This window comes from Perissodus microlepis, chromosome 18, assembly GCF_051167445.1.
Source record: "Perissodus microlepis isolate ML-2025 ecotype Zambia chromosome 18, ASM5116744v1, whole genome shotgun sequence".
Taxonomy (NCBI): domain Eukaryota; kingdom Metazoa; phylum Chordata; class Actinopteri; order Cichliformes; family Cichlidae; genus Perissodus; species Perissodus microlepis.
In genome coordinates this window covers 30172482-30199952 of record NC_140478.1, presented here as the reverse complement: position 1 = coordinate 30199952, position 27471 = coordinate 30172482, and the positions used below count along the sequence as shown (strand labels likewise).

The 27471-nt window shown below is 39.1% G+C and overlaps 3 protein-coding genes across 4 annotated transcripts; 1 reads left to right on the top strand and 2 right to left on the bottom strand.

Moving 5' to 3' along the window:
- Window positions 1–436: 436 nt before the first annotated feature.
- Window positions 437–2700, bottom strand: LOC146368175 (tripartite motif-containing protein 16-like). The gene has a single exon (XM_084913685.1). The coding sequence runs from the start codon at window positions 2471–2473 to the stop codon at window positions 818–820; it is 1656 nt and encodes a 551-aa protein (XP_084769811.1). The 5' UTR covers window positions 2474–2700; the 3' UTR covers window positions 437–817.
- Window positions 2701–8934: 6234 nt separating this feature from the next.
- Window positions 8935–16393, bottom strand: LOC146368174 (uncharacterized). Its single transcript, XM_084913670.1, has 4 exons — window positions 16353–16393; window positions 15090–15279; window positions 12490–12754; window positions 8935–11510 (listed from the first exon to the last, which is right to left on the bottom strand). Exons 3-4 carry the CDS (start codon window positions 12737–12739, stop codon window positions 9631–9633), a joined length of 2130 nt encoding a protein of 709 aa, XP_084769796.1. The 5' UTR covers window positions 12740–12754; window positions 15090–15279; window positions 16353–16393; the 3' UTR covers window positions 8935–9630.
- A 20-nt stretch (window positions 16394–16413) lies between these two features.
- Window positions 16414–26984, top strand: LOC146368173 (uncharacterized). Of its 2 annotated transcripts, XM_084913714.1 has the most exons (4): window positions 16414–16601; window positions 17577–17666; window positions 18827–19064; window positions 23963–26984. In XM_084913714.1, exons 3-4 carry the CDS (start codon window positions 18842–18844, stop codon window positions 24967–24969), a joined length of 1230 nt encoding a protein of 409 aa, XP_084769840.1. In that variant the 5' UTR covers window positions 16414–16601; window positions 17577–17666; window positions 18827–18841; the 3' UTR covers window positions 24970–26984. The 2 variants fall into 2 exon arrangements, with proteins under 2 accessions (XP_084769840.1, XP_084769839.1); XM_084913713.1 differs by lacking the exon at window positions 17577–17666.
- Window positions 26985–27471: the final 487 nt, after the last annotated feature.

The window sequence follows — 27471 nt, the reverse complement described above, 5'->3', positions numbered from 1 at the left end:
CTTCAAGATATGTTGAGGAGGTAATTTAGCCATTTAAACCAGCTGTGTTGGATCAAGGACACATATAAGACCTGCAGGACACCGGCCCTCGAGGCCTGGAGTTTGACACCTGTGGCCTACTGAGTGACTGCGCATCACTGTGCATAGTGGTTATAGTTTAGGTTATTCTGGATTTAAGCTCAGCATTGTATTTACTTGTTCAAACTATTTTAAATTGTTTTCATAGTTATTCTGGTAGCTTTAATAAATCTGGTAAAAGTAATGTTTCAGGTTTCTGCTGTAACAACTCCATTTCCTAGATTGAGAACTAATGCTTATAACTTCTTTGATCGTAAACATGATAACAAAGTCTTTTATTGCATAAAAAATTGTAAATACGTTTTTAAAAATGTAATTCAATCAGTTGAAAGACTGGAAACAAGAAATACCTTAAAGCTTTCATGTATCCATTTATTTATTGCCGTATCTATTGCCATCTATTTTCTTCTACTTATCCAACTAAGACACATCAAAGAAAAGTCATTTGTCCAATGCTTAAAAATGTGGAGTAACTTTACCTGTGATGAATCATTACATCAAATCTTTTTTGTTGTCAAAATCAAGTAAAGTAAAAGTTGACTTCTTTCTTTTTTATGAAGAAGAAAGTTGAAAATATGTACTCTTAACTACTACTTCAGATAGTCATTGAGATTAGGTTCACATTTTCTCCACCAATTTTGAGTGTATATATATATATATATATATATATATATATATACATATATATACATATTACACAAAATGTCAAAACAATGATTCTGAGAAAATGAAATGGAAACTACTTCAGTTTAATGAACTCAGCAGTCTTTCCAAGCCAAAGTCCAGCATAGAGCGGCTGAGTGAATGTGGTCTGGACTCTGTGGAGGAGAGTCATGGTTTCAGACACGCTGTAGAAGGACAAAATACCTGCTCTGTGATCCAGGTACACTCCTACTCTGGAGGAACGAGGACCTGAGACACGAGTTTGGATGTTGTTGTACCAAAAACTGTTGTTACGATCTAATGCCCAAGATTTGTCATTACGTCCAAAGTTACATTCTTTCCCACTCCCTGCTCTGCTGATATTCTTGTACGCAACTGCTACATAACCTCCTTCCCCTCTCCACTCCACCTCCCAGTAACAACGTCCAGTCAGACTCTCTCTACTCAGGACCTGACGCCAAAAGGTGAATCTGTCTGGATGATCAGAATAAGACTGTTGTTGATTCATTAATGTTGCTTTTCTGTTCCCCTCTGATAATAACAGATATGTGTTTGCCGTGTTTGGATCCAGTGTGATTTCACATGAATATTTTAAGAATCCAGCTCTGGTCTTTGGCTCTGCTGGATCTGACAGTAAAACATCCACTTCAGTGACTGTCAGTGAGATGTTTGTCCATTCCTCTCTCAGAATGTCCTGTAGTTTATCTCTGACCTCTGACACAGCTGCTGTCACATCCTCAAAGTAGCTCAGAGGACGGATATTCATGCTGGATGAGTCTGTAGACTCACTGAGTGCTGACAGTGAGGGGTAGTTGTGTAGAAACTGGATGTGATCCTCTGTGTGTGAGAGCTGCTTCAGCTCAGCATCTTTCCTCTTCAGCTCAGTGATCTCCTGCTCCAGCTTCTCCTGAAGCTCTTTGACTCGACTCACTTCAGTTTCCTGCTGGGATCTGATCTGCTGCTTCACATCAGAGCTTCTTTTCTGGATGAGATGGGTGAGCTCAGTGAAGATCTTCTCACTGTGCTCCACTGTTTGATCAGCAGACTGATTGATGGCCTCCACCTCCTGTTGAAGCAGCTTCACATCTTTCTCTCTGTCCTGGATTCTCTGCTGCATGTTTTGTCGACTCACCTCCAGCTCTCTCTGCCTCTCAGTCCTTTCTGCTGCAGCTGAGACTGTGTCGTGGCCTTTATGTTCATCCACAGGGCAGAGATAACAGATACTCTGCTGATCAGTACGGCAGAACATCTTCATCACCTCATCATGACGAGAGCAGATGTTCTCCTGGAGCTTCTTGGAGGGCTCCACCAGCTTGTGTCTCTTTAATTGAACCACATCATAATGAGGCTGAAGGTGTTTCTCACAGTAAGATGCCAGACAGACTAAACAGGACTTGAAGGCTTTTGTTTTTCTTCCAGTGCAGACATCACAGGCCACATCTTCAGGTCCAGCATAGCAGTGATCAGCAGGAGCAGCTTGGAGTCCAGTCTTCTTCAGCTCCTCCACTAAAACTGCTAACATGGTGTTTTTCACCAGGACAGGTCTCGGTGTGAACGTCTGTCTGCACTGAGGGCAGCTGTAGAAATTATTCTCCCCTTTTTCCCAGAAGCTTTTAATACAGTTCATGCAGTAGCTGTGTCCACAGGGAATAGCCACTGGATCCTTCAGTAGATCCAAACAGATCGAACAAGAGAAGGTTTCTCGGTCCAGCTGAACTCCTTTCTGCGCCATTTCTCCTCTCAGTGTCAGTGATTGTGTAAGTTTCACTTCCTTATTATAGAAACTGGTCTGACCTCTGATCTGAACAACATGTGTTGCTGCTGTGAATGGGGCCTGCCAGCTCTAACACATGTTGGTTACACCCATCTTCATAATGTAGATCTAAAGGGGAGGGAACACAGAAAGATATGGACAGACAGGAGGTGCTTAGCTAGAGAGCAGGAAGAAGAGGAAGGGTTTTCATGCTGTGAAACATTCCAGAAAGCGGGGAGAGGCTCTGTGTTTAATTGTTTTCTGTTCAAACCTTTGCTAAATGAATAGTTTCTGTTTCTTTTAACAATTCAAATAGCAGAAATGAAAAGCTGACAGCTTGTCAGACTCAGACTGTAAACCATAGAGACAGTTTATATATACATTTAGTCAGGGCAGTGCAGAGATGTTTAAAGGGGCGGGTGCTCACAGTCAAAAAGGGCTCATAGAAGCAGGCTGAAGAACAACAACGCACATTCATCAAGAATCTAATATGGAATCACATCACACTATATCACTGTCATCGGGTGGGCACAATGCAAAGCAAATGTAGCCTATTTTTTACCTGATGGGGTACAATGTTGCTGTTTGGGGGGGTTGCTTCTGCTCTTGCTGCTGATAGTGCTGGAGGGCAGGGCTGTGTTGATCTGAGACTGTAGAGATTAAACAGTCTACAGGAGAGATGGTAGCTGATTAAACAAGTGTTATGAGATAATAATAAAACACAAATATTGGTCACAGCGCTTGGAACCATAAGGCAACAAAACTGTGGGAAATAAACTAAGCTCTGCCTGTGAATCACTCTTTGCCTCTCTTCTTCCTTCCATCTCCTCATCTCATCTATCACATTCCACTTGCTGTCCATATGAGAACAAGGCACAATTTGCTATTTAATTCATCTATTATTTAATTATACATTGTAACAACTCTTGCACCTAATCCATAATAAAGCAATGATAGAAAAATGTTATAGAACCAAAACTTTGTGTTTATTATTGTTTTTATACTTAAAGTGTGATGTCCACATATGTGGACGCCAGATCCTAGGAAGTTAATAATAAAGTAACACCAAATGACAAAAAAATACAAGAGAACTCAAAACACTGGGTCAACAAGACCCAGGACCATGACACTAACAATAAGATCAGATAACTCTTTATTGTCATTGCACAGTCATACTGATGCATACATAGTGATCCTTATTCTATATATATAACAGAAAGAAAGGGCAATTCTCTCCCAGCCAATAAACAAAAGAAAAAGGGTCTCAACAAAAAGGGCTTCTTACGCCTTCTGAACTGCTACCAGGTCCTCAATATGTCCAGTGTAAGTAAGCAAATGAGTAACTAAGTACTTTCAGGCACGGTGGTTAGCACTGGGAGCATGCACTACTTCCATTTCTCCTTTTGAGATACATTGACTGTTTCAGATAGAAGAAATCAGGACTTCGCGTATTCCATAGGTTGCTTCCTTGTTTTACAAGGTTAAAGAGAAGTTAAAGAGAAGTAGCAGCAGTAAAAGCAGATGCAATACTCAGAGGCAAGTTTAAGAGATGCTGTGGCCATTTTTGTTGAATGTTTATAAATCGCAATTTGTATTCATTTTTGTTTTTTCTTTAAAGTTGTAAGAATACGTGGACCTAGTTTTTGTTATGTAAATTTGTAATTCATTTTATTTTTGGAAAAGTTTTTGGAAAGTGATTGGTTTATTAGCTTATGGACCCTCCCATCAATCAAGGGATTAAGAGCACCCTGGAGGGGTGTGGTACAGATGTTTTTTGTTTGCCAAATTTCAGATGGGACAACGGGAGGGTTTAAAAAATTATTTTTTCACCACTTTTTGAAGTTGTTAAAGAAAATTAAGTTGACTTTCATTTCATTTTAAATTGCAAGAAGTTATTTGGGGTTTTTTTGGTTTGTAATTTTCCACAAAATAAACGCCATATAATTTTAAACAATGAAGTAAGAAGTGTGTTCTAAAACAAACCTCCTGTTGCCACCCATGGCCTTTTCTTGGACTTTTTTGGTGTTTGGAACATAAAAGGCCGTCACAAGAGATTTATTAACATGAGGTGAATGAGGGGTAGAGGACAGGGATTCATGAAGAGGAGCAATGGGCTGATAGGATGTGAAGCGATGGAGAGTGGGCAGGCAGGTGAGATCCTTCTAAAAGTTGAGTTTATTTGGTAGAGATGTTTTCAAGGGAGCTTCATCCAGAGGAATGCTAACAGGATACTGACACACAGAGGAGGTTCAGAGACAAAGAGCAAGGATGAGTAAACAGCACAATAACAATGTCTGGCAGCTTTTGGAAACAGAATATGATCGCCAACAGTGCTGGTTTAGTTACCTGAGAAAAGTAATTTGTTACTCAGTTACTTAGTTACTTTTTGAAAACATGATACAAAACCCGAATAGGTAATAAATCAATAGACCTTTGCAAAAACTTAGTGATGTCCAATTCTACTTTTTCTTTATAATCTATTATATAAAATGTAATCAAATGAAAAAGTCTCTTTTTAAAACTTGTTTTGTTAGTTTTAATCTTTTAACTTTATGCATCAAGCAAAAATTAAATTATATGCAACAATCTTTGACTTGTAGAAATTTGTTTAACACTGAAACCTATTTTCTGCATATTCCAGCATATAAAATAATTGTTTTTGTATCTTTACACTCACTCTTTCAAATACATGCAATTAAAACACAGCAGAAAATAAATAAAACCAAAGATTCAGTGGCACTGAGTCCTGTCGCTCTTAATTCTGTTGTCACCTGTTTAGCAGGAGTGGGGTTGGTGGAGGTTTGCCCGGTGCTGCAGCGGTCATGTCAGTGGGGGGATCCGGGGGTTTCTCTGTGAATTTCACATTCCCGTGGCATCGTGCTCGGTGCTTGCTCAGAATTTAAGGGGGGTTTTTTTTATGTAAAAAGAAGTTTACTTCCAGAAATATGAAAGGTACAACAAGAATAATAAATACGACAAACAAACAACAATAATGATGAGATGATGAGATAGCCTTTATTTGTCAGTTGCAGGTCTTTTGCCCACAACCGCCTAACAATAAAATAATAACAATAAAATATAAGTTAAAGTGTCAGTTACCCACTGATTCAAAGGCCAGCAAATAAAAATACGTTTTTAATCTGGATTTAAAAACCAGCACTGATGTAGACGGCCTAATGTGAAGAGGAAGATCATTCCAAAGCTTCGGAGCCACAATAGAGAAAGCAGATCGGACAAGTATATATAATGCCAGACCATTTAAAGATTAAAAAACTAATAAAAGAGTTTTAAAATGGATCCTAAAATCAATTGGAAGCCAGTGTAGGGAGGCCAGAACCGGAGTAATATGCTCAAATTTCCTTTTACCAGATGAAGATCTTCAAATAAAATAAACTTTGCATCTTGTATAACGTGTTCTAGGTTTTCATCCCTTTCTCATGCCACTATGAAAAACTTTGTATTTTAATTTTAGTTTACGTGGGATAAGTGAAGACTTAGTTTTAAGAATTCCCACCAGACTGTCAGAGACATGCTTATGTTAAGGCTTTTAAAGCACTTGATGTTTAATACTGGAGCTTATGAAAGGAAAATTAGAACTTTTTACTTTTCCACCAAATGGCAAAATATAAACCATTAATTTTCTAAATATCATTAATTTCCTGGTTTATTGGTAACAGCTTCTGAAAAGCATGTCTATGACAGATCTGTTTGACCAACACCAGCCAATCAGCAATACCTGTTAATGTGAAACAACAGTCGAAGTTGATAACTTAATTGGTGTGACGTGATTTTAGCTCATTTTGTTAATGTGTATGCTCCCGAGTGGAAGCATTTTGGTGTTGGTTGTGTGCAGTTGTTTCTGAATGACTTAAAACTGTTTTAGTGATGATGCATGTTGAAAGGATGTGTGTTTGAGCGTTAGTTTGTATCTTTTAACAGTAATGTTTACCTGCTAATACCAAGTAAGTTAAAGGTGCCATGTGCATTGGAAAGTAGTAACCACTACTGACGATGTGTCCCAAAGTTTAATATTATAAACTAGATCAGATCTCTAATCCCTAAATCTAACTAAGGAAGGTAAAAAAAATGGCAGACTAGCTTGGGATAAAAGACCAAAACACCCTGTGAAGTTGAGGCACACAACGATGTGTCCCGCTGGTAAAGTTTCTGGGCTGCCTTTCCTCATAATAGCCATCCCTCAAGACTTTCTCCATTTGAAGCAATGCATTATAATAATAATAATAATGGATTGCATTTATATAGCGCTTTTCGAAACCCTCAAAGCGCTTTACAATTCCACTATTCATTCACTCTCACATTCACACACTTTTATCGGGGATTGTAACATCTAGTCCTTTTACTGAATATGTTATTATTAATGTTATTCCTGGGGCTATATTCTTTACTAAACTAACATATATGTATTGAGTGTATTAAGTCAAATTTTTAATTTGCACTTTTATTGTTATCATGTTGTTCCTATGTGTGTGTAGCATATAAAATAGGTTATGTATGATCCTCTTCTATTTAAAGGGCTTTTTGACCCATTTGACAAAAAGCTAATCTTTGACTGGCTTTGGGAACTTGCTGTTGGTAACAAACAAATGCAATGCTCAGTGGAGTTGGTCTGATAAAGTAAAATAGAGAAAGGGGAGGGGAAAGTAGGAAAAAGCAAATATTGTGGTCATTGAGTGAAATCCAGTTCAATTATCCAGGTAGATTTTAGAATCTCTTTCAAGTCAGGGCAAACTACAAAATTGAATAAGCAGCTTGACAAAAGGTTTATTTTAATGTTGGATGCATGTTCCATTTGAGTTATTTGTTGAAACTCTTAAATCCTGGAGGATATAGATACATCAGATCATTTGGTTCGGCAGTGAACTTGGAAAGAAAGATTCTGCGTCATATTTTTCCTCATCAAAAACCTCCAACATGCTCAAATACGTTCTGTATGTCCACCACTGCAGCACTCTTTTATTACTGCTCTTATTTGGTTATACATGTCAACAAAATTGACTTTTTCCTGCATAAATCAAGACAACTGACAAAAGCACATGTAACATGAGAGCTCACGCTATGCAGGGACATTGGGTACGATGGAGGACAACAGAGAACAGACACAAACAGGATTTAAATACACAAAAGGAGATTAGTGCAAAGTGGAGACACCTGGGAAAAAACACACAGCTGAGCCGAATGTAACTAATGAGACAGGGGAAGCAAAACTGAACATGACACACATGGGATGTGTGACTATCAAGATAAAACAGGAACTAACAAGCACTGAGACCAGGTCTAAGACATACTAACTTGACACAACAGGAAAACTGGACAACCATCAAGACAAGACAAGACTCTCTCTCACCCTTTACCCACCCCTGTTGAGTCAGGAGTCAAGAATCAACATAGCGGGCAGCCTTGTGGGAATTTGAACAGCCGTTTCCTCTTTCTTTATTCTTTGATAAGCCAGGGCCAAGCCAGCGCCTATCAGCAAGAACCCTTTTATCATGGTTCCAAAAAGGTAGATGTCTTCAATGTCCTCGGTCGACAGTCCCACCAGGGACACGACCCTCCAGTCCTTCCACCCATCCATCATGTATCCGGCAGAGAATGTCCCTCCAGGACACACGGTCTCTCCCGAACCCAGGCTTCTCGTCGAGAAGAGGGTGTCAATTGCATTCAGGGCCAGTTGATCAAATCCATAATTCCTCTTTTAGGTTTTAGAGAACAGACTGTGAAACTCTTCCAGGGTAGAGAGAGAGAAGTAGACAAGACTAGACAGAGACATGAGAAAGCCAAGCAGGAAAGATAAAGGAAGGGAGAAAGTGCGACCGCCTTCGTCAAAAGCCAGAGAAGTTACTTGTCATGTGTTGCTTGTCATGTGTTTCTATGGTGTAATAACAGCCATGTGCTTTTTTGTGCTGAGGTGATTTTTTCTGCTCTCAAACTGTTCTCCCATTAGGAGCTCAGTCTGGGTGGAGTTTTTTCTCCTCTCACCTCATGTTTGTTTAATTTTGTTGTTCTTTCCTATCAGCCTACCTCTCTGACCTGTCTCCCCAATGCGATGTGTGTCTAAAGTATGTTTGGTCAGAAAGTTCATTGTAAGTACGCATGCGCCAACTAGCATGCTGCCTGCTGTAACCCATAATTTCCTTCGGGATTAATAAAGTATATCTAATTCTGATTCTGTTAGTGGGGATAGGTTAATTGATTCATCTAAATTGCCCATAGGTGTGAATCTGTGAGTGAATGTGAGTGCGAATGGTTGTCTGTTTCTCTATGTGTTAGCCCTGTGACAGACTGGCAATCTGTCCAGGGTGTACCTCTCGCCCTATAACAGCTGGGATAGGCTCCAGCGCCCCCCGCAACCCTGGAAAGGAGAGGCAGAAGCAAATGGATGGATGGATGATTCTGATTCTGAAGAAATAAATAACCACAAAAACCTTTAAATATCTCTTTATTTACCATTTAAGAACACATAACCCATACTCATTTACAACAGAACTAAACAATAAATAACAATACAGGCATGAAATTTCCCCTGAAGTTAAGCAGAAATCAGCATGGCAACACAAAGTGATTTCAAGTCCACCATGACATAATTATTGGTTTTTAATAATAAAATAATAAATATTACAATTGTAATATTGTAAACAACAGACATTTACAATTGATGTTTGTCACATGTACAACACTAGAACAACTGGAAAATATGAGTTCAGATAAATACAGGGGTTTAAATAACTCAGAGATTCATCAAAATGTCATGGAAATGAGGTAATAATTTAAATAAACAATTCTCAAAGCTCTTGGATAACAGTTTAGCTCACAAGTTGAATAGATTAGTATATGCTGTAATATTGCATGCTGTAACTCATGTTTGATTCCTACCTGATTCCTTTTGCTGCGCCTATTTTTCTATTCACTTGTCATGCTCTCCCTATTGTCTTCACTATGCTATCTGATAAACATGAAAGTGCCCCAAAGAATTCTGTCTTTAAGTGTTCTAGACAGAAGCTATACCATAGATAAGAATGGGGTCTTTTCCCTAAGGTCTTGCAGTGATTTTGTTTCTCACCTGTGTGAGAAACAAACTTGTGACAGTAGCTCTCCCACATTTTGTAAGACTGAAACTTTCAACCAGTATGAATTCTCATGTGTCTTTTCAACTGTGTCGTGTAACGAAATCTTTTCTCACAGCTGTTACAAGAATATGGTTTCTCCCCTGTGTGAATTCTCATATGAGTTTTCAAATTTACCATATGACTGAATCTTTTCCCACAGGTGCCACAAGAATGTGGCTTCTCACCTGTGTGGAATCTAGTGTGAGATTTTAATGCTGATAAGTTACAAAATCTTTTCCCACAAGTGGTGCAAGAATGTGGTTTATCTCCTGTGTGAATTTGCATGTGACGTTCCAATGTTGATTTCTGAAAGAATCTTTTCCCACAGGCACTGCACGAATAGGGCTTCTCACCTGTGTGAGTTCTCATGTGAGTTCTCAAGTTCATCATATGTCTGAATCTTTTACCACATGTGCTACAAGAATGTGGCTTCTCACCTGTGTGAATCTGCATGTGACGTTCCAATGTTGATTTCTGACTAAATCTTTTGCCACAGGTACTACAAGAATAGGGCTTCTCACCTGTGTGAGTTCTCATGTGAGTTTTCAAGTTCATCATATGACTGAATCTTTTCCCACAAGTATCACAAGAATGTGGCTTCTCACCTGTGTGGAATCTAGTGTGAGATTTTAATGCTGAGAAGTCACTAAAATCTTTCCCACAAGTTCTACAGGAATAGGGCTTCTCACCTGTGTGAGTTCTCATGTGAGTTTTCAAATTCATCCTATGACTGAATTGTTTTCCACAGGTGTTACAAGAATATGGTTTCTCCCCTGTGTGACTTCTCATATGAGTTTTCAAATTCACCATATGACTGAATCCTTTCCCACAAGTGCCACAAGAATGTGGCTTCTCACCTGTGTGGAATCTAGTGTGAGATTTTAATGCTGATAAGTTACAAAATCTTTTCCCACAAATGGTACAAGAATGTGGCTTCTCACCTGTGTGAATTCGCATGTGACGTTCCAATGTTGATTTCTGACTGAATCTTTTGCCACAGGTACTACAAGAATAGGGTTTCTCACCTGTGTGAGTTCTCATGTGAGTTTTCAAGTTCATCATATGTCTGAATCCTTTCCCACAAGTATCACAAGAATGCGGCTTCTCACCTGTGTGGAATCTCATGTGAGTTTTGAATGCTGAGAAGTTACTAAAATCTTTCCCACAAGTGCTACAGGAATAGGGCTTCTCACCTGTGTGAGTTCTCATGTGAGTTTTCAAGTTTATCATGTGACTGAATTGCTTTCCACAAGCGCCACAGGAATAGGGCTTCTCACCTGTGTGACATCTAATGTGAGTTTTCAAGTTTATCGTTTGCCGGAATCTTTTTCCACAGATGCTACAAAAATATGGCCTTTCACCTGTGTGAATTTTCATGTGTCTCTTCAAACTTGACAACTCACTAAATCTTTTATCACAGGTGGTACAAGAATAAGGTTTCTCACCCGTGTGCACTTTCAAATGTCTAGTGAGGCTGTATTTATCGCGAAAGGTTTTACCACAAGTGTTGCATTTTACACAATTTTTATTTTTAATAGATTTACACTGACTCTCTGATACTGGAGAGTTGTGCATTATATTACTGTGACTATCGTTTCCGTTATGTCTCATTTTCTTCAGCTCCCAATTTCTAGCCGAAAGAAGCTGGTCCCTGTTTGGTTCTAGTTCATTGAGGTCACTATGCTCATAAAAAGGAATCACCATAAACGTATCAGTTTCCTGCTTCAGTAGAAACTGTTCTGCCTCCTGACTGTTGCGGAGTTCCCGCTGTTCCTCTTTAATCTGTGGAGGATCTGGGTGCTCCTGGTCTAGGCTGAAGTTCTTCTCCTGGTTACAGATCTGTTGGTCTGTCAGAACCTCCTCCTTGTTACGCTCAACTTGGTGAATCAGATCTGATGGGACAAATGGGAAAAATGTGTTTATGAAAGAAAAGTGTAATTCAAAAATTTGAACAATTAATTTTCGCACTGATATAAATGACTGGAGTTCTGACACTCTTATTAGAAAAGCTCAATATTTGTTAAATGGCAGAGTTTTTAAACATCCAGAGTTTTTCATATAACATTTTACAGAATTTTCAGTTATTTTTAAGTACATATGTTTAAATACAAACATCAATTGAATTACAAAACAGAAACTGAATTAACACACCTAATGTAAAATAAAATGAAAAATCTAAAATTGTCAGTAACCATAAATTTTTATTTTTACCTTCCTAACTTTAACATAATTTTAATATACCGTCTTTTGTTCGACTTTAACAGTATAAATACGATTCTAAAATTTAATGCAAGCAGTGTATAACATCACTTAGAATTAGAATTGTTTTATAATGTAAAACATATTATTACTGTGTGTTGTGTATTTTCTAGCAGTTCTTTCATGGGTGGGTGGGGGGCAATGTTCCCTCTAATTTTTCATGTGTCTGAGCAAACACACAAACTCCCTGAGTGGTCCCTTGGACCACTGTGAGCGACATTAGATGTGTGCACTGTGGTCACGCTGGCATTGAATCCATCCAAGTTACATGGTTTATTAAAATAATCAAACTACAGCATTTACATTTATGTTAGACTACTTTTAATTAAGTGCTTTAGCTCACTTACAATGAAAATTTTAAAAAATCTTGTTCATGACCTGTGTAGTATGCAGTGATGGCTGGTTGCTGTTCTAAAAATCGTTCTATCATATCATGTAATTATGTCCGTGATCAATCTGTGATAGACATATACACACACACACACATATATATATATATATATATATATATATATATATATATATATATATATATATATATATATATATATATATATATATATATAGAGAGAGAGAGAGAGAGAGAGAGAGAGAGAGAGAGTTTTTACATACCTGTGCTCTCTAGGTTTATTTCCGGTTTCCAGATGGTATCCAGCAGTTTGCGCCGCTCTTCCCCAGTCCAGACAATGATGCCTTCGGCCTCCTGCTTCACTACAAGTTCTTCTCCCTCATGATTAATGCAGAGTTCATCCTGTTCCTCTTTAATCTGTGGAGGCTCTGGGTCCTCCTGGTCCAGACTGGAATTCCTCCCCTGGTTGAAGTCCTGCCAATCATCCAGACCCTCCTCTTCCTCACACTTCATATTGTCTTAGGAAGTCTTGAGGAACAGTGGGAAACAAGAAAATTGTTACTAATGTGATAGCAGGAAAATACACTTGTGAGCAAATATAATCTAGCAGCGCTGTACACTGTGAGCATGTTGCTCACATTTGTTAGTAAAACTGAAAGTGTGTTTCAGGAACACCGTGTGAGTGCTAAATGGTAAATGGACTGATACTTATATAACGCTTTTCTACTCTCCTGGAGCACTCAAAGGGCTGACTGCAGGTTTACCCAACCTAATAACCAGTACATCTGCACAATGACTGAAACCAGTGAATGAACAGCGAGCAGTGAGGTCAGTTCCTTGATCATTAATATGCAGATTGTAATGACCATTGATCAATAACCACTGATCAAAGACTCCTTGAAGAGGTAATTTGCATGAAAAGGAAAAGACAATCTCTGAATCGAGGAGGGGGCCTATGGGTAAATCTTTCACCATCTTACAGTGCTGTGAGTGCAGCCATTATTGGTACTCATGGCCATTGATCAATGGTCTTTGATCAAATTTGCATATTAACGAAAAAAGAAACTGACCTCACAGCCCATGTTTCTAAGTAGATCAATCTAAATCCCAATTTTTAAATAAATCTTATGGCAAAGTTACTTCAGTGGGCATTCTGTGTACATGCCCAGGGACCCACAGACAGCTGGGGGGCCATAAAAGAGGCAAATAAAAAAAAAAAAAAAACCAGCATACACATATGCATAAACACACACACACATATACATATATATTGCCACAAATCAATAGACATTGATCAAAGACCTCCTTGACTCCCCAAGGAGGAGTACCTGTGAAAAGGGAAAGACAATCTCTCAATTGAGGAGGGGGCCTAATGGTCCATCTTTCACCATCTTACAATGCTGTGAGTGCAGCTCTCTGTAAATTGTATGTGAATGGATCAATGACCATTGATCAATGGTCTTTGATCAGTGGTCATGACAACTTGCATATTAATGATGATTGATCATTAAACTGACCTCACAGCCCATTGTTCATTCTGTGGGCTCGTTTCAAGTCCCTGTGCAAATGTACTGTTTATAAGGTTGGGGAAACCTGCAGTCAGCTGAGACTGAAGAAGTCACTTGGATGAGTGATGAAACATTTCTACCACTGAACACACTACGTCCAGATGACCAGAATCTTTTGGGGATTTTAATACCTGGATGATTTAGTATGCATCAAGACAGTAAAAAGATGCTAAATTGTTATTAACATTTGCAACTGGGAAGATATGTGCTATTTAGCCAACTTCTGGTCTTACGGCGACCCCTAGTGGACATTGTAAAATATTGCTGTGTCTGAGTAGATGATGTGTTCTGATTGTTGCTTAGTTATCTTTGACCCTGCTAATTATAGTATTACCTGTTTCTGTTTCCAGACAACCATGCTTATAGTCACCTATACTGCATCTGCCACAATTATAAGTGCATATCTGGCTGTATCACAGTTGGATTTATTATGGCAAGCCCTGCTGTAACCAGTTCTTCTGTGAAGCTTCATTAAAGACGGTGAACTAAACTCCTGGACTGCTGAAGTCTTTCTGACCGAAGACTTAGGCCAGACTTGTATACCCAGCACTTCCAGTATATATATATTCTACACTGTCACAACCACCACATGGCCTGCTGCACCTCACAGAAACAATAATAAAACATAATAATATAAACGTATAAACATCTTCTATTCTTATTAAAAAATAATAATAACAATTATTGAAAAACATTTTTATGTTTTTTTTTTTCATTTTTTCTTCTTATATCAGATGCCTTATAGCTTTATAACTACATTAGCTGTATTCATATGAAACTGTATTCATTTCTACACACTGTTACTTTGCAGGACAGTGCTCTTCTTTTACAGCTATTCTGTGTGGGGTGGGTTTAAAAAAACGATTTTAATATGAATAATGAGTTATCGATTCATTAAATCCTGATTTAATTTGATCAGTTTTTAAATGTAAATGTATTTTGCCAGAAACGCCGGAGTCTCGACTTAAAGCCCACAAAACAATTTCAACCGTCAGTCGGCTAAAACAGCAAACGATTAAAGGGCAGGTAACCGCAAAAAGACGTAAACACAAAGCACAAAACCCGACGGCACGGACACGCCGTCCGGTGAAAACCCGCCAGGTTTGTCACTCTCCGACCAAAATACACAGAACCGGCTTCTGTCTCCTGGATGTTAATACTAAAGGTTTGCTGTTTAAAGATAGAGAAGAAGTCCTTGTTAGTCTGTTAGCCAAAACTGAGCTCTGATCAGTCCTATATGGTGCTATATGTTATTCCTGTGTTCGTTCACTGAGACCATCACCAGTTTTACATACCTGTAATGTGAGACTTTATCTCAGATTTCCAGCTGATATCCAGCAGTCTGTGCTGACTGATCTCCTCATACCGGACGATCCTGTCCTAACCTCTGAGATTTCTTGAGCAGCAGCAGTCACCTCCTCTCAGACGCAAAACGGGACAGAGCAGCGTCGGGTCCTTCTTCTTCTTCTTTTTATTGTTTAATGGCTGTTGGCAAACAGCACAATGCCGCATTACCGCCACCAACTGGTGTGGAGTGTGGACCGTAATGTTATTAAAAAAATGAAATCCTCCCAAAACAAATGAGTCTGCCTTAAGAATCAAAATAGGGTCTGATAGCTTTCAATTCTCGAGTTCGTACGAAACAAATCGATCAAGTCGAGTTTCACTTTCATATCAGCAACCTGATCAATTTTTCTTTCACCATCATATGTCTGACATTGCATTACGCATCATTTCCGTTCTTCCTCTTCTCCTTTTAAATTTTCGTCAGATCGGCTGCATTAAAAGCATATTGTTGCCCTCCTCAGGACATCCGTGGAGGTATTCATGAATTTTGGCACAGCTGTGAACAAACTAAGCTGAAGTGCTTTAACCTCCTCTGCATCCTTGTTGATAGAAGTGCAAGATACATGGGTCAGTGATTTAGTCTGGAGCTGTATCATCTAATATTTCCTTCAGCTTCAGCACAGAGTGTTAACAGAACAAGACTTTTGATGAGAACAAAGAGCAGGGACAGTAACAGGAAACAGCATAGTTTAACACAACCAGTAAAAATCTAATAAAATGGTGACAAAGGACAGACATTTTTGGTTCTTGCTTGTCTGCAGCACCTCCAGCATGTTTAAAATGATCTGGTTGTTTTTGCACGCATTTTACTTTTGGTTAGCATGAAGTTCATGTGGAGCTCAGTGTGTTTGATTTTATATAAACTGATACTTCAGTGTGAGCTCCTTTCTTTACAGCTGTCAATAAAACAGCAATACTTTTACTGCTGTGATGAAAATGAAACATCTGTGTGATAGGCAGGTAAGGCAGGTAAGGCAAAGCATCAGGACTACATTAAGAAAAGCATTATTTTTTAATATTATTACTGTCAAACCACTGCCTTGTCTGCTATACCCACTAATAATATTTTGCCTTTAATCTCTAAATTTCCATGTTGTTCTCAAAATGATCAATTACAATAAAACAAAAAAAGCTATTATTTATCTATCGTACATTACTCCTTCTTAGGGCTGCCAGACTTTATGTAAGGACTTGACTTTCGTCGGACTGACCTGAGAAGCGCAGCAATACGATTTTGGGCTTTCTAGTCCACCGGAAGTACAAATGACGGAAATGACGCAATGGTTACTGTTTAACATGTCTAGTGTTCGGGTTTCAGAGTGATTGTTGTTGAAGAAATCTGCTAACAAGTTAAAAAAAAAACAAAAAAAAAACGATCGTCCGGCATGAGAAGGAGACCAGCCGTCAACTCAGACTGCTGGACATCAGCTGGAAACCCGACATAAAGCCACACATTACAGGTGTGTAACACTGAGACGGTCTCGGTGAGCTAACACGGGAGTGTGAACCGTGCTGGAGCTCATGTAGCGGCTCAGTTTGTAGGCTAACAGGCTAAAATCAAGCGCTTCTCTTTATTTTAAATGTAAATATTTGACGTTAAATACCCACTGAGACACTGAAGGAAGCGACTTTGTTCTGCATAAAAGGGGTTGCCAGTGCTGGCGTGTTTTCCTTTCTTTTTTAAAAAAAAAAATCTTTAATATCCTTTTTTATGTGTTGGTTGGCTGTAGTCAGCAGGATCTACGTATCTCTTTGGAAAATATCTTTTTGAATCTCCCTTATTGTGTCTACTCTGTGTGCAGTTTTTTTCTCTTTTGTTAAAAGTCACGTTTTGTAAACCTTTTTTTTTGCTTTAAATGATTTTGATAATATCCAGGACAGATGTGCTTGGCAGATTATAGGTCCTTGGGTCACTTACAACAGTTTGAATGTCACTTTGTTTGTACAACCTGCAGATTACTTTGAGAAATATTGTGGAAAACACCCCAGATCAGGTCCTAGCACCCTAGCAGACGACCCTCACCTTTTTTAAATACATGGTTTTTCTCTCCGCCTCTCGCCTCCAAACATCAAACTTATTTGAGCCTAAACAGTAACACATAAAAGGGAATCCTGTTTGTGTATTAATTACCAGAGGATGTCACATAAAAAGGGATGAAATAGGCAAAACTGTGTGCCGTAGTAAGGGGTTAACATGAGGTGGTGTTTTTATTTTATTTTGTTATATTTTTGGAACAACTGCAAATGTCTATAAGTTGCAGTACTTCAACATTTAGATAACGCTACAGAAGAGGAACGAACACAAGGGAGTGATGTTATTTAAGTCACAGGTAATTTCAAGTTCAAAGGCTCAACAAACATCAGCAAACACACAAACTGTGTGCAGTTGTTCACAGTGTGTTGCTAGCTAAAGCTCCAGCTGCTATATTTCACAGGGAGAAAAAAGAAAGAGAGCTGATGTCACACAGAGATGGAGAAAGACAAGAAAGAGGACAGGAGAGGAAGAAGAGAGGTTAGATTCAAAGGTAGGAGAATAATTCACTGAATTCAACCTTTTTACAATCTAGAAAATAGACAGCATCAACAGTGTACTGTCAGTGTAGAGGATGGAAATCAGCCAGAAAAACTCATGAAACATCTGATGCAGGTGTGTAAATCCACAAAGAGCAGTAAACCTCAGCAGTAGTAACTGATTTTAGGGTTCCCCCACCTGCTGAATCCACTTTAACCTCTCACTGTGCTCATTTTGCTGTTTAGAGGCAAAGTCGCCCTCTACAATGTCAGCAACAGCAAACAGAGATATATTTTATTTTCCTTCTTTTTCACTCTCGATGTTCTACTTAACTGATTCAAGCTGAGTACATTTATTAGAATTGAATTCAGACAAACATAAAGTTTGTATTCTACTAATTTTATTTTTGAGTGCATTTCAGAGCCTGTACTTTTTCACTTTTACTTGAGTAAAGAAGTTGAATCAGTACTTCAACTTTTATTGGAGTATATCGGTACTTCTGCATAAGTAAAGAAAGCCTGTATTTGTGCCAACTCTGGGTTTAAGAAAATTAATTTTTAAATGATCAGGTAAAATAATTGAAATTGAAATGTTTCTCAAAATATTTCCAAGTTTTGCTGAGATAGAGCACCCTTAAACTAAAGGTATCCAGCAGTAATCTCACTGCAGCTAATCTCATGGCAGTAGCAGAGCCTCCTTTGGTTTTCTGTGCTTGACAGTATGTCTGATTGAAATGAGTGAAAGACACTGGACAAAGGAAAGTAGCTCTTAATGTGGATCTTGGAGTAGATCTCCCATCATAGGAAGAGAAGTTCTCATGGGCAAAATTAAATGCAACTGATTGTTTATCTGCAGCGTGTTTTTATCATGGATTTGGATTTAGGAAAAGCTGTTTCCTCTTTAGACATGTGTGATTCTGCAGGGTACAACTTTTAATCAAATAGCTGCTTCACACTTTAAGCCACTACCTGAATGTTTTGTAGTCTGAACTTTGCAAATAAGAACACCAGAACTCGAGACTGTCTCACACAGTACTCCCGACACATTTGTCAAATTTGTGCACAAATTTATATATGAGAGACATGCCCGCAGTGTACAGTCTTTCTGGATTATATCTGTGTGTTCCTGTCATCACATTAGTAACATTTTTCTTACATCCCTTTGTTTCTGAAGTCCTCCCACATCAACATGAATTGTGAGGAAGAGGAGGGTGTGGATGATCAGCAGGTCTGTAACCAGGAGAGGAATTCCAGTCTGGACCAAAATGACCCAGAGCCTCCACAGATTAAAGAGGAACTGGAGGAAGTCTGCACCGGTCAGGAGGCCGAAGGCATCATCGTCTGGACCGGAAAAGAGCGGCTCAGACTGCTGGATACCATTTGGAAACCTGAAATAAAGCTACACAGAATAGGTATGCTAAACTGTAAATAAAAGTCCATAATAATTATATAACTCTTTTAGGATTTTAAACTTAGCTAAAAGGTACTAAAATTTTTAGGGATAGTATAAAGGACGCAAGGAGAGAGTGGAGAGGGAATAATATGAAAGAAATAGTCTAAGGAGGTTGGAAAGAAAAGCGCCTGGACTTCTTTAAGTTGCTTGAAGATGTTTCACCTCTCATCCGAGAAGATGAGCCAAGGTGTGAAAACAGGTGTGGGTCACAATCAGCCAGGGTTTCAGTTGAGCTCATTGTGACCCACACCCGTTTTCACACCTTGGCTCATGTCATTAGGTAGAGGATCATCAGGGGGTCCTTTTGTCCCTCTTTGGGGGGATACTCCCGTGGGTTTAAATCTGGGACTCTCCACCATTTGACCCTAGAACTGAAGAAGCTTCTCGGATGAGAGATGAAACATCTTCAAGCAACTTAAAGAAGTCCAGACGCTTTTCTTTCCAACCTCCTTAAACTACGATGACCTGGATGACTGAGAACCTTCACAGACATGAAAGAAATAGAAACTTGGAGAAATTATTGCGACAAAAGATCTTTTGTCCCGTGGGTTGACCATTGTCCTGATGCCTTCATTACTCAGCCATTTTACTACACATGCACTCAGGGCACTCTTTGGACATAAAATGCTAAGAGTTCCCTAAATGTGTATAAACGATCCCCCATAAACTTTAATGAACTCGTAAAGATGAGTGGGCCAAAATTTCTCCACAATGATGTGAGCGACTGATTAAGTCACATAGAAAGTGATGACTTCAAGTTATTACTGCTGGATGTGGTTCTACAAGCTACTGAATCACTAAGAGTGTACTTGGTTTTTCACAGGATCGTAACTCTTCTACTACAAACTAATGCTGTTGTAATAAATGCAGTATGACATTTAGCTTTGTCTTGCTGATATATGCAAGATCTTCCTTAAAACTACATCATCTGGATATACCTTTCAGCATTGTTGGTGCTTTTCCAGATGTGTAAGCTGCCAGGTCAGTGGATACGAATGCACCTCTGTACCAACAAAGATGCAGGTTTTTGAACTGAGTGCTGATGAAAAAGCCAGATGGTGTCTCTCATTTTTAGACCAGAGAATGTGGTAAAGTATTTTCAAAAAAAACCTTTCACATCTAGTTTCAGTACAGTTTTTGATCTAATTCCATTTTAAACAAGCTTTGGTTCAGAGAAGACGACAGCGTTTCTGGTTTCTTTTTTGCATGATAAAGTTCAACCTAAGATAAGATAAGATAAGGTGAGATAACCTTTATTAGTCTCACACGTGGGAAGTCTTTTGGTCACGGCAGAAAGTACACGTTTAAGAGTGGTAAATGTTAATAAAACACAATAGGATAGGATAAGATAAAATAGAATAGAATACTTTACAACAAGAATAAAATACTATATACAATAGAATAAAGTACTATACAAATAAGATAAAATACTGTGCTCTGTTGTTGTAGGAAAAAAATTGCACTTTGTAATATTGCACATCAGGGAGACGGTTACAATTGTGTATCCGATGTGTGTGTGTCTGTCTGCACGTGTGCAGTCATCTGCAGAGACCATGTTGTAGAGTCTGACAGCAGTTGGAAGGAAAGACCTGAGGAATCTCTCCATCCCACATCGTGGGGGCCGCAGCCTGCCACTGAAGGAGCTGCTCAGTGATGTTAGAGTCTCCTGCATGGAGTGGGAGATGTTGTCCACCAGGGATGACAACTTAGCCACCATTTAGGGCATCCTAAAACAGAGCTGGCCCTCCAGATCAGCCTGTTTAGTCTCTTTCTGTCCCCAGCAGACCACACAGTAAAAGATGGCTGAGGCCACCACAGACTCATAGAAGGTCTTCAGGAGTGGGCCCTTCACTCCACAAGACCTGAGTCTTTGCAGCAGGTACAGCCTGCTCTGCCCTCTTCTGTAGAGGGCATCTGAATTGTGAGTCCAGTCCAGTTTATTGTTCAGATGAACACCAAGGTGCATGTAGCTATCCATAGCCTCATTGTCCATACCTTGGATGTTTAGTGGTTGCAGTGGAGGATGTTTGTGCTTGCGAAAGTCTACCACCAGCTCCTTGGTTTTACTAGTGTTGATCTGGAGGTAGTTCTGCTGGCACCAGTCCACAAAGTCTCTGTACTCCTTGTCGTCCCCATCAGTGATGAGGCCGACTATTGCAGAGTCATCAGAGAACTTCTGCAGGAAGCACTGGGTGGAGTTGTGGGAGAAGTCTGCAGTGTAGATGGTGAAGAGCAACGGAGCCAGAACCGTTCCCTGTGGGGCCCCTGTACTGCAGATGACTGCCACACAGCCCTGAGTTCTCACATACTATGGTCGGTCGGTGAGGTAGTCCATTATCCATGTTGTGAGGTGATGGTCCACTCCCGAGTTCTCCAGCTTGTCCTTCAGGACCGTGGGAAGAATGTTGTTGAAGGCACTGGAGAAATCAAAGAACATTATTCTCACAGTGCTCCCAGCGGTCTCCAGGTGAGAGAGTGAACGATGTAGGTGGTGAATGACAGCTTCATCTGCTCCAATGCCAGGCTGGTAGGCAAACTGAAGTGGATCCAGTGATGAACTCACCAGGCACGGAAGCTGAGCCAGGACCAGCCGCTCCAGGGTCTTCATCAGGTGGGCCTGTAGCTGTTGAGGTCCTTGGGACGTGGAGTCTTTTGCACTGGTACAACACAAGAGGTTTTCCAGAGGTGTGGAACTTGAAGATGTGCTCCATCACCCCACAGAGTTGATCTGTGCAGGACCTGACGACCCTTGAGCTGATGTCGTCTGGACCCGCTGCCTTCTTGGTTCTGGTCTTCCTCAGTTCTGGTCGAGAGAGACAGGCTGGAGCCTTGTGTCGGTTGTGTGCTGGATGCTGTGTTGGGGGTGGGGAGTTGTGAGCAGGGTGAGTAGAAGAGGTGTGATGTGTCAGAGGTGGAACAGCAGCAGTGAGGGTGGGTGAGTCTGCAACCGATGTTGAAGACTGCCTCATGGATAAATCAAACCTGTTAAAGAAGTGATTCAGTTCACTTGCCCACCTTGCATCTCCCACAGGCAGAAAGTTCTGATCCTTGTGGCCCGAGATGGTTATAAGGCCTCTCCAGACTTCGCTAACATTGTTCTGCAGAAGCTGGTCTTCCATCTTCTTCCTGTAGCTGGCCTTTCCATTCCTGATCAGGCCTTTCAGCTCTCTCTGCACCCTTTTCAGCTCCTCCTTGTCTCTGGCTTTGAAGACCCTCCTCTTCTGCTTGAGGATGGCTTTAATTTCTGGGGTAATCCAGGGTTTGTTGTTGGAGAAACGCTGCACAGTCCTGGTAGGTACGGTATTATCCACACTGAAGTTATTGTAGCCAGTAAAACAGTTCACAAGGCTGTCTATGTCCTCCCCATGGTCATCTCAACTTTATGCCTCTTTTGCATTGGCATACAGTAGGTCCAATGTTTTATTGTCTCTCGTGTGGCACGTCACATACTGGGTGAAGGTCGGCAGTGTCAGTGCTTCTCTCCAGGTCCCGTCATCTTCTCAAATAGAGGAGGCAAAATTATGCAGTTGTCGTTGTCAAATTGACTTCAGTGTGAATGCACACTGCAGTCGACTGCACTCAAATCGACTGGTTTTCCATTACAACCCAGTAGTACCTTGTTTGCGTGCTTGTTGTCATAAGAACCTGTGTACGCATCCTGCGACATAATTAATATTATGACAGAAGCGCTACAACAAAGGTGGATGTCGAAGCAAATATATCCCTGCTGCTCTGTAGCTTTTCGTCACACTTGGGAGAACATGGCGTTGGTTTTTGTAGTAATTTCCTTTGTTGCAGAGTTTCAGAAATGGTGGTTTTGACTTTCGTGAGCGAGATGCTCTCATGACTCATCGAGTGATGCTACTGACCAGCCAATGTGACATGCAGCGTGACAACGTCACGTTTTAGTACCTGTTTGGATCACTTGGAACCCTGGGCGAGCAGGTACTAAAACAGTACCTGGTACCAGGCACTGTGACCTAATGGAAAATCCTGGAAACTGTGCAAACCGTGCTGAGTTGATCTGAGTAGGTACTAGTGGACAAGGGGCTTTAGATTTAAACCAAATAGGGCCAAACCCTTGAGCCAAAAAAGCTAAAAACACTGATGGGGGTGAAAAAAACAAGACCTAAACACTAAAGTTAAAAGGTTTCATATGAGGGAGTTGTTTCTTACACTGAATAACCTGAGAAAGAGAGAGTGGCTTATTTTTCAAAGATGGTTACCACAGTAGGTAAAAAGCGTTTTTAGGTCACTGTTTGTGGGGTCAAATAGTGTTCAGTCCTTATTCTAGTTTAGTTTATATCTGCTGCCACTTGTCCATGAAATCCATAATTAAACACAGGTGTCTTAAGAGATTGATTGCCAGTTTTGTCTTCTTTATTGCAGGAAAACACAAAAATCTAGATTCCCTGCAAGTCCAATCTTGCCTTGCAAAAACTAGAAATTCATTGGAAAGGAAAGTCCAGTGCTTTTCAGTAATATAACTGAACACCGTACCAAACCATCATTTCCCTAAATTATTGCTACTCATTGTATACATGCTTAAGTTATGCAGCAGTGTCCCATCTACGATGAATTCAAAACACAACACCAAAACTACTCACAAACGCACACCTTAGCGAACACGTCACTCTAGTCCTCAAAGAATCGCACTAGCTTCCAATTCAGCAAAGTGTGGAACTGAAGGAAAATTAAAATTACCTGCAGCTGAGCTCACTGTCACAGTTTTCTTTCTGCAGCAGCAACCATCAGCATTAATAACCAGTGGGAAGCAGTTAATTGAACAATTTCTATTTTCTATTTTCTCCTGTGTTTTATACACTAAACTTTTTTATGTTTAATGTCTTTGTACAGACCTCCACCAGCAGGATATCGGTAAGGAGGAAGAAGTTGTCACAGATCAGCAGGTCTGTAACCAAGAGAGGAACTCCAATCTGGACCAGGAGGATCCAGAACCTCTGCAGATTAAAGAAGAACAGGAGGAAATCTGCATCAGTCATGAGGAAGAACCGCTTGTATTGAAGGAGGAGACTGAGACCTTTATGGCTGCTTCTACTTACGAGGAATGTAAATCAGAACCAAACAGTGACCAGTTCCTTTTTCACAACTCTCCTGACCCAGAGAGCCTAGAACAAGAAGAAAGCGAGCATGTGGACTTAACATCAAGTAAAAAATTATTAAAATGTGACACTTGTGGAAAATTCTTTCAGTATCAGTCCAAACTTAATAGACATCTGAGAGCTCACACAGGTGAGAAGCCATATTTTTGTGTCACATGTGGGAAGAGATTTAGTCAGATGATACACTTAAGAAAGCACATCAGAATTCACACAGGTGAGAAGCCTCATCCTTGTAGCATCTGTGGAAATAAGTTTAATGACATGTCAGCATTCAAATCGCACATGAGAATTCATACCGGTGAAAGACCATATTCTTGTAGCACCTGTGGGAAAAGTTTTAGCCAAATGATACACTTGAAAATTCACATGAGAGTTCACACAGGCGAGAAGCCGTATTCTTGTGATATGTGTGATAAAAGATTCACTAATTTGATAAACTTGAAAACGCACATAAGAATTCACACGGGAGAGAAACCACATTCTTGTAACATCTGTGGGAAAACCTTTCGTCAGAATTCGACGTTGCAAACTCATCTAAGGATCCACACAGGTGCGAAACCATATTCTTGTAGCACCTGTGGAAAAAGATTTAGTCATATTAAAAACTTGACAACTCACTCAAGAATTCACACAGGTGAGAAGCCATATACTTGTAGCACCTGTGGGAAAAATTTCAGTCAGTTGACTCATTTAAAAAGTCACATGAGAATTCATTCTACCTTACAAAATGTGGCAGAGTAGGAGTGTGTGGCTGTTAGAATGCATAGTGAGGAAAATCACAGCTACACCTGAGGGGAAAAAAAGATGACCTTATATTCTGGTCAGTATGGAATAGCTTTTAATAATAGTCATTCAAGTTGGCTGTGTTTTTGTTCTGATGTAATTGGAAGCCCAGTTTTATAAAGGGTCTCAAATAAGCCAGTTTTTAGAACATTTCCTACTGAACTATCTTCAATATGTATTAACATTTCACGGTAGAAATTTTAAACCTGTATAACCAGTCCTGTGAAATTTTAGCTTCATATATTAAATAAAAACAAAACAAAAAGTTATGTTTTAAGTTACTTTCAAAACTTAAATGGTTTCTAACTAAGTCGTAAAGTGATAATATTCTATTTTCATTCGGCTTTCAAGCATTTGAGCAAATACGATAAATGTTTTAACAAAAACAAAAATATCCGTAAAGAGTTTACTCTGAATAGAACAAGTTTCTAGATGGTTGTGTAATTACAACTCAGAAAATAATTTCATTAGATATTTGCATGTTTAACCTCCTAGGACCTGCCGTCCACATATGTGGACATCACATTTTGGGTTATTAGGCCAAAATACTAAATTTTGCTGAACGATCGCCTGATATCCACTTACGAGGACATTATACTGCTAATGTTCTATCGAAATTTTAAACAAATATCCTCATATGTAGCTCTCATTTTTCTTAGAAACAAAAATCAGGTATAAAAAAAAAAAAAAATCTGGTAATTCTTTGTTTTTACATTCATCAGGTCCCAATATGCCCAGATATCAAAGATAAATTAAAAATGCATGCCATGGAAGAGTTTGGGTCTTAGGAGGTTAATCAAATCATTAAATCTGATTTTTATCAAAACAGAAAGTTTCTGCTGAGCCTTCTCCAATTTACATAACAATGTTATGTTTCAAAGTGCGGGCATATTTTCCCTCTTTTCATATTTTAACAAGAGTTATCAGAGTTGTCCAAAAGCAGTATTTTTTTTCCTCTTCTGCCTGTCAGCTTAGACATTGTCATATTATAATATACTATGTTATATATAATCTAACAACTGAAATAACACAAATAAAATGATGAAATAAGCCAATAAAAGAAACATAAACAAGAGGAGCCTATAGAGACTTCATAGAATGTATCTTGGAAAAGCTACATATGTTTGGCACAAAGGTGATTTTTACACCATAATTCGTATTTTAAAAGCTGCTAGACAGGACAGGATTTAATTTCTTAAAAAGCATCAAATTAAATTTCTATAAAAACAAAAAGTTTCTGTTGAACCTTCTCCAATTTGAATAAAAATGTTCAGAGTTGTGTAAGCAATAGGACTCAAAATGGTAGGTAGGTAGAGTAGAGTAGGGGAGAAAAAAAGGGCTGAAAGTGGGTCATTGGACCATTTTTTTAAAAAAAAGAAAAAAAAACTATTCAATATATGAAACTAAAATTTCACGGCAATCAATATAAATGGTTAAAATTTCTACTGTAAAATTTTTATGCAAACCTGAGATGGGCTAGCAGAAGTCTTTGTTGATTTGACACAGACTTACCCAGAAGTCAACAAGTAACATAAGCCCAGTTTATAAATAGCAGGTTTACTCTTCAGCTTCAGAAGCTTTTATAAGTGCTTTGAAGTCTGCCATGGAGACAAAGTTCCAGCTTGAATATGCTGATATATGAAGGTTATTTCATCACCGAGATGGAAAAAAAGAAAATATTATTCTACTAATTTCATCCTAGTTTTAAATATGTTTTAGTTTGATATTTTTATTGTTTTATTAGCCACTAAAAAGATTCCACTACATAAGATTAAAAACTGAAAAAGATCAAGAAACACATAACATATTTTTTTTATGAACATTAGTTATTTTGTGGTGATATTTATTTTAATGAAGACTAAACTTGATTTTCATCCTGTCCTGTAAATTTAATCTTTTGCACTGTTTCTTTGTGATGTGGGTCATTTATTGTAAGATATCAACACAATCTAATTAAAACTTTTGTCGAATAATTTGGTCTAATGTGTGATCTTTAAAAAAAAAAAAATTAACCAGCCCTGTGTGCCATATTTAATGTCAAAGTAAACTTGTTGAATGAAGAGCAACTTGACCAACTGAAAAACTGATCACTGTCACAAGATGGCAGTAATTTAAAGTATGCAAATAGGCAAGACGCTTTATGACAGAATGCTGTTTGAGATGCAAGAAGAGAGATTGTGGCCACTCAGATTTTAGATCATATGTGTTCATAGATTTCACTGGGCATGTACTGCCTGATTTGCTTGCCCTGACAGAAAGTCACTATTAAGTTTTTTTTCTCCTGTTGGCTCTTTTTCGTCACTAATAGGGGATGTTCTTAATTGTAATCTCAGGTGCTGTGTGTGTGTGTGTGTGTGTGTGTGTGTGCACAGAAGCCCTCCCCTCCTGCAGTTCAAACCCTTTCAAGACTCAAACAAATAGAAGAAAACGGGAAACTGGGAGAAAAATTGTTTCAGTGAC

Bases quoted from the DNA above. Each gene is read 5' to 3' on its own strand.
- LOC146368175 (XM_084913685.1), bottom strand. From the start codon at position 2,473: ATGGCGCAGAAAGGAGTTCAGCTGGACCGAGAAACCTTCTCTTGTTCG.
- LOC146368174 (XM_084913670.1), bottom strand. From the start codon at position 12,739: ATGAAGTGTGAGGAAGAGGAGGGTCTGGATGATTGGCAGGACTTCAAC. The intron at 11,511-12,489 runs GTATGTAAAAAC...TTGTCCCATCAG, and splicing joins AATAAACCTAGAGAGCACAG to ATCTGATTCACCAAGTTGAG.
- LOC146368173 (XM_084913713.1), top strand. From the start codon at position 18,842: ATGAATTGTGAGGAAGAGGAGGGTGTGGATGATCAGCAGGTCTGTAAC. The intron at 19,065-23,962 runs GTATGCTAAACT...GTCTTTGTACAG, and splicing joins AATAAAGCTACACAGAATAG to ACCTCCACCAGCAGGATATC.